General features: G+C 52.6%; 1 protein-coding gene across 6 annotated transcripts in view; it reads left to right on the top strand.

The window, feature by feature from the left end:
• EBF3 (EBF transcription factor 3) overlaps positions 1-6,554 on the top strand; it is a 117,721-nt gene extending 111,167 nt beyond the window's left edge. For 2 of the 6 annotated variants that reach the window (XM_004438866.3, XM_014794097.2), the window contains exons 12-16: positions 831-896; positions 1,597-1,774; positions 2,806-2,994; positions 3,502-3,591; positions 5,981-6,554. In XM_004438866.3, the coding sequence (XP_004438923.1) occupies positions 831-896; positions 1,597-1,774; positions 2,806-2,994; positions 3,502-3,591; positions 5,981-6,012 (555 nt within the window). In that variant the 3' untranslated portion in view covers positions 6,013-6,554. Of the gene's footprint in view, positions 1-830; positions 897-1,596; positions 1,775-2,805; positions 2,995-3,393; positions 3,592-4,754; positions 5,039-5,980 lie in introns of those variants that run through there. The other 4 variants (XM_004438865.3, XM_004438864.3, XM_087432870.1 and 1 more) reach the window with 2 other exon arrangements.
• Positions 6,555-7,033: the final 479 nt, after the last annotated feature.

Raw genomic sequence — 7,033 nt, 5'->3', positions numbered from 1 at the left:
ATTTTATTACAGCTCAAGGTAGAGAAAGTTAAAATATAAGCCCCCATTTGTATTCAAAATTAACTAAATTCTGGATTAATCCACACAGTCGTAAACGGGAGGTGGGCGTGCAGACGTGGATAAGACAAACCTCGGCGCATCCCGGCCCCCGGGCACAGCGCGCACTCTCGGAATGCGAAGGCATTTATGAAGTCCTTTCCAACGTGCAGTCAGAGAGGTTAATTGAAAAATTTCTTAATGTCATTATGAAAGAACTAGATTAACCCAAGTTAATTCACTTTATTGTTCAAAATAAAGAGGAATAAGCACTGAACTCACTTGCAAATTTGGGGCGTGAATTAGGGGTGAGATGTTGTCTTTAAGGACTCTGCCAGTTTAATTAAGATATGGAAAATTACTTATTGTTCTTCACCACTAAAGTGCTAGGAATTAACAGGCGAATGTGGAGCCTGGGCCTTTCATATCTCCGCCATGTGTGTGTTTGTTTAATACCCACAAGACTCCGTCATTAAACCTCAGGCACGACTGGGCTCATTGCACGAGCCCTCCACTTGCCCGGGCCCCTGTGCTAGCCCATCCGGCTGGCCGGGCCAGCGGGGAAGGCGGGGTGGCTCAGGCTCAGGGCGAACTTTAAAAACCAGAGCCGGGATTGTCAGCACAAACACGCCTTCCTGTCTGTGCCCTCCTCCACGGCGGGGTCAGGACGGGGTTGATGCGGGTGGTTACGGGTCTTTTCCACCTGCCCGATGTGACTGTGAATTGAGGGCATTTCTCAGAAGAGCAGCAGCTCTAGTCCCTCCAGTGAAGCCCCCTCTCTGCTTCTCCTTTAGGAAGTGTTACTTAAGAGGGCGGCAGATCTCGTGGAAGCCTTATACGGGATGCCCCACAACAACCAGGTAGGTGGACGGTGGCCTGACATGCCTGCCCCCTTCCCAGGGTGACCAGTGTCCTGTGATGACCACTGGCCTGGGTCTGGTGCGGGCTTTCTGGGCGCACATGTACTTGTTCACAGCTACTCACCGAGGGTCTGATGTAAGAAAGCCTTTGTCTGCCCATCTGTGCCCTTGCGCTGTGTTCAAGTAGAGAATTACAAGTCAGTGTCAGAAACCAAGAGCAGAACTTGTCACAGGAAGGAGACCCACCTTGAAATCTCTCCAGTGGGTTCAGTGGTGGGCGGACTGTTGGCACTGCTGGGGCTTGGGGAGTGAAGGACGGCACCCACAGCCTGGGATCTCTGGGGAGCAGAGACTTGGAGGACTTCCCTCCAGACGTGGACCCATTTCCCTGACCCGGGCCCTCAGGGGCCTTTGGGCGGCGGGTGCAGAGCAGAGCAGACATCGTGTCCTCTCCGAAGCACCGTTCAATTGCTTTCCTAAGGGAAGTTCTTTTCCCATTAAAAAATAAGTTTTAACACGGTCCAGATTAAGGGACAGTGGAATGCGGCCATGATTTGCCCCAGGGGGGCGAGGTGGAGGGGGTGGCCGGTCCCAGGGCTGTGCTTCCTGGAGGCTCTGCAAACTTCGGGCAGACCAGGAGCCTTGAGGGCACTGCCGGCCGAGCCCGGCCCCTGTGTGATGGGCCTCCCTCCTGCCTTAGGAGATCATCCTGAAGCGAGCAGCTGACATCGCCGAGGCGTTGTACAGCGTCCCTCGCAATCACAACCAGATCCCCACCCTGGGCAACACTCCCGGGCACACCGGCATGATGGGTGTGAACTCCTTCAGCAGCCAGCTAGCCGTCAACGTGTCCGAGACATCACAAGCCAATGACCAAGGTAGGCCGCCGCACACGGGCAGACACCCTCCCTGGGATGGTTGAGACTTAGCTGCAGCCGACCGCGTCCCGAGTCCAGCGGGGATGGTGACAGCACTCCGTTGGCTCTGGCTGTGCTCAGGGAGGCCCTCACTGCAGATCTGCCCGGCGAGTGCTGGGCAGAGAGCACTCAGAGAACCCAGAAACTAATCATTGTAGCCACATTGGCTGCCACTCAGTTTATTGGTGTTTGCTAGAAGTTTCTTTGAATTTTTCGTAAATGACTTGGCTTTCCTTGAGAGGCTGGGAAAAGCCATAGGATAGCTGTGATGTAGTCAGCCCATGGGACCCTTCTTGGATACGTTGCACGGGTGGGGTTGGGTTTCTAAGTTTGGAATGAATAAGTGGAGAGAAACTTCCATTTCCCCACCCTGCACCTTGTCCCGTAGTGCAGTGACCGGGGCCACCGGGGGTCGCCGTGCCTTACTGTCTGAGTGGGCTCTGAGCCCGTTCTAGTTCTCTGTAAACCTGTGCAGGCAGGCATCTCAGGAATCCCCTCCACTGTGCGGCTGCGCGGCTTCCGCTCCTCCACTCCCACCCCTCCCCGCACTCACAGAAAGAGCAGCCATAAAAATGAAGACCCCAAAACAGCCTCTCATGGGGAGTTACGGCCACAAACAAGCTCTCCTTGTCAGCCGTGGCATTTGAAGGTCTGCCGAGGCCGAAAGTTCACATGGTGTGGGGGGACAGACCAGAATGCGAGCTGTTGATAATTGCGTCTAAGGAGAAGTGTGAAAGCCACTGCCGGTCCGATCGAAGTGCGCTTCGGCCGCCTGTCGAAGCCGCAGAGACAGCGCGGGCTCGGGGACGAGGCGCCCGAGCAGGGTTGGCGTGATAAGGTTATCGGAGCTGGCTCGAGGCGCTAGGGCCGGAGTAAAGCGTCAGGTCAATTAGAAATGTTTACTATATGATATAGATTTGCGGGGAAACCCCCCCCAAGTGTCTCTCCCTGATAATAACGTTATTTTTGGCCGGGGGGGGGGATTTTAACAGTCGGCTACAGTCGCAATACAAGCAGCGTGTCCCCGCGAGGATACGTGCCCAGCAGTACTCCCCAGCAGTCCAATTACAGCACAGTCAGCACTAGCATGAATGGATATGGAAGTGGCGCCATGGCCAATCTAGGGGTCCCTGGCTCGCCTGGATTTCTTAATGGCTCCTCCGCTAACTCTCCCTACGGCAGTAAGTGTCTGTTTTTGTCACACATCATCACACGGATTCATATTCACTGCAAAGTCAAATGTGTGCATTGCTTGGATGTTCTGTGATGTGAGCTACTGGATAAAGGAAGGGTGGCTCTGGAGGCTGGGCGTCCACGTGACGACAGTAAATTGACCTAAAACGGGCCCCCCCACCCAAAGCGGTCACATTGGAAACCCCAACAAAATCGGAACAAAATGGGGCTGCCCAATTGGAAACGAAAGTCCAACACGAGAGTTTGCCTGTTGTCCAGAGAGTGGCCAAGCCAGAAACATCCCATGCTTGCTTGTCGGCCCGATGTTGCAGGCAAGGCCCTAGAGCTCTCTCGGTGGTGTTGCGTGCCCGGCGCCGCGCGTCCTGACCATCTTTGCTTTGTTGCAGTAGTGCCGTCCAGTCCCACCATGGCAGCCTCTTCGGTCACCCTCCCTTCAAACTGTAGCAGTACACACGGCATTTTCTCATTCTCACCTGCCAATGTCATCTCTGCAGTGAAACAAAAGAGCGCCTTCGCGCCCGTGGTCCGGCCCCAAGCTTCTCCTCCTCCTTCCTGCACCAGCGCCAATGGGAATGGACTCCAAGGTGAGGGGGCGGCGCGGTGGCCTCGCCAGGGGCACTGGGGGTGCTCCTGGAGCCATGGCAGAGTTGTCCCCAGTGGTCCCCTGGGGGCAGGCCAGCCTGGGCCTCAGGCAGGGGGCGGAGGCCAGTGCCAGGTTCTTTCCCTGGGGCAGGAGCTCCGGCCCTTCCTTTGGTCACGTTCTCGGATTCTTGCCCCTCTCGTGGCCATTGCCATTGCATGCTCTCCTTGTCTGCCATGGCAGATACCTCCCCCCAGGCCGATATTCCTGTAAATGACACCCATTCGTTCTGCCCCCACAAGTATCAGCTTCTTCCTCTTGGTTGATGAAAACCATTTCCTCATCTTCTGACGTAGCCTGAGTGTCCTCGTGGTGAAGCAGCCCGTACCCTCAGGGAATGGAACCACAGGGGAGAGAAAACAGGAGTGCGAGTGCAGTGAATTAGCAGGGGTCTCTGCTCACTTCCTTTCAGCAAACAGGCCTTCATGGCTGGTGCTCCCACCTGGAGAGCAGGGTGCAGCCCCGCCCGTGGGTCCTGGGCTTGCGGCCTCCTTGTTCACAAGGCAGCGAAACGGCCTCAGGGCAGGGATGGTGGATCCTGGTGCCCATCTCGAGATCAGCCTGCTCTCTCTGTCCTGAGGCTGAGCCTTCCTTCTCAACCTGGTCTGACAGACCATGGGCCCCACCAGACCGTGTTGTCCTTGGAAAGGGGCGTGCACCCAGACCCAGGGCCATGCATGCAGGAATGCTGGATGGGAGTTGGTTTCTCTAAGTGATCTCTTTCCAAAACTCAAGAGGGAGAAGGGCCGGCCCCGAGGGCAGTGGGAGGCATGGCCTGGACACAGCGGCCTGCAGATGGGGCCACATGGAGCAGGCACTCAGCACCTGCCCAGTGCTGGGGCCCTTTGGGCAGTGCGGGCCACACAGTGGCCCATGATGTACGTGTGTCGCCGGTGGGGCCACCGGAGTGCCCCTAGGCCTCGTGAGCTTGCACGTGGCTCTGTGATTTCCTGCGGCCACAGGCACTGCAATTAAGTGGCCGTCGTCTGGCCTCTTTCAGACACCACCTTTGGTATATGCTCCTCCCGGTGAAAGTCAAATCCAGTAACTCCTTTAAAAAAATGAATCCATTCAACCAGTATTTACTGGGCGCCTACTATGTACCAGGCTCTCTGCTGGGTGCTGAGGACGTTCCCGTGGAGAAGACAAACTGGCCCTTTTGTGAAGTCGGTGGCATATTTCACTTTGATGAACTAATGCTCAAAAAAGGAACTGGAAAGGTATCAGTGATTTGAAATAATTGTCTTCACAACATCTCTTAGCGTGTGAGAGGGACGCCCAGGCCCCGGAGTGCTGCCGACTGGCCTGTGAGCCAGCAGCGGTCACCAGACCAGAATTGCTTAAAAGGCAGGCAGCCAGGTGCCACGGCCCTGACCACCGTCTGCACGGTGTGGAGCCCGTTGAAAGATGGTGCACCTGAGCGAGGTGCACACACACAGGTCTTCCAGACCGTAAAGTTGTAACGGTGAGTCGGAGATAAATTAATATTGTTGAAATTAATGAACTGAGAAATTGAAGCTCGCATCACTACATGAACAAATGTATTAATATGTTATACATAAATTAACGAGAACAATCATTCTGACAAAAATTAAACACTAAAGTTAAAAGATTTTAAATTATATTCGTACCAGGAGTTCACTGGAGAGGGTCCGCTGCACTTGGCACTTCAGTGCAAAGTTTTCTCTCTTATTCTAAGGGGAGAAAACAAAGCTCCCTGGGGCGGAGCTGTGACTCCCGTCTCTCCAGGGCCCTGGGCCTTGAGACTGCAGAGCGGGTGGGCTGTGAGTGGCTTTGATCTTGGAAGGCCCACGACTCACCATTACGATGCAGCACACTCAGCAGAAGATCAGAGGCAAGGGCTACAAGCAGAGGGGAGACTGAGGTGCGTCCAGTTTTCACTCAGGGAGCGATAGCGGTGCGGGCTGGCCTTGGCCGGCGTCACAGAAGTGACCAGGTTGGTTCACATCTGTCGACAGAGGTGGCCTCCGGGGAGTCTGGGCCTCCGTCTGCTGTAAACAAGCCACCGAGGTGTGTGGGAAGCGGCAGCCTTCACACACAAAAAGCCAGAAGCCTGTCCCTTTTCCAAAGGAAGTCTGTTCAGGAAGGCTGCAGTATGGAAGGACTTTGGGGGGGGTCGTCCCCACACACACACCCCCATCCCACGAAGTAGATCCTCCCCACCCCACCCCATGCCTTAACCAAGCCCAAGGCTGGTTAACGGAGAATTGTGCAACCCTAATGTCACCGTGAACAAAAGCACAAAGAGGAGGCCGGGCCCCGACCCGCGTGCCAGGTGGCCCCCAGTAACCGCGCTCCTTTGTCTCTTTCAGCTATGTCTGGGCTGGTAGTCCCGCCAATGTGAGGGACTCTTGTTTACCTTCCGCAGCACCCAGCATCCAAGGACGGACTTCAGGGGACACGTTTAGTATATTAAGACATGCTGATGGAGACAGTATCTTCAGATACATCAGCAGCAGCTGAAATGCTACAAAAGACTTTGTTTAAAGATTTTATTTAAACTATTAAGAATCAACATGCAAACAAACAACCTACTTCTTCACGAACAATTCCATTTTATTGACTGAACTTTTCTCATATTTTCACATTTCTCAGTCCGAAGAATAAGGAAAACAAAGCGACGCCTATTTTCTATCAAGTTTCTGACTCCGTCTTGGCTATGTCTAGTACTTGCTATGTGTTGGGAGAAACTTTGTGAATGCACCATTTTGGTTATCATGAAACACTGAGGGACAATGCCTCCGACATTTTTCTGTACTCATACTTAGATCCACAATGGTTGTGTATCTCTATAATGTGAAATATTTTTTTGTGGTGAAAAAAGGGGGCCAAGGAGGTATGAGCCATCAAACTGGAAGACAGGATGACGATGTGACTCGGGGAATTTGGGTGGCAGGGAGGGAGGGAGGGTTTATCATCGCTTAACTTCATCTTAATGAAATGAAACTTTGTAACTTATTGTAGTTAGAAATTGTAACTTTGATATTGAATTCTCTTGCCTTCAACAAGCACACTGACAGAAAAAAATGCTACTGTCTGTTGGTTAAAATATTCTCCCACTGCTAGAGCTTCCTGTTAAGCAAGTGTGATCTGCAACATTTTTTCAACTTTTGCTAGCACTGTATACTATTGCATTCTTAGGCTACTGTGAGGTCCATGTTTCTTGTACCAGAAATTGTCCTTTTGACTTCTAGATCCTTCTTCCCTAATGTGTTTTGTATGTGGTTATAAAATTGTAGACTTTTGTGATTTTGCCAAAGTTGTAGCTAAATATTTATACACTTGTCTTGAATTTTTTTCAGATCCACTTAAAAATTTAGAAAGAAACAAGTTTTATTCCTTATGTATCTTATAAGGAATAAAAT

This window comes from Ceratotherium simum, chromosome 6 (genome assembly GCF_057802395.1).
Source record: "Ceratotherium simum simum isolate JZ-2026a chromosome 6, ASM5780239v1, whole genome shotgun sequence".
Classification (NCBI taxonomy): domain Eukaryota; kingdom Metazoa; phylum Chordata; class Mammalia; order Perissodactyla; family Rhinocerotidae; genus Ceratotherium; species Ceratotherium simum.
Note: the sequence above shows the minus strand (reverse complement) of the source record. Positions and strands in the feature narration are given on the sequence as shown.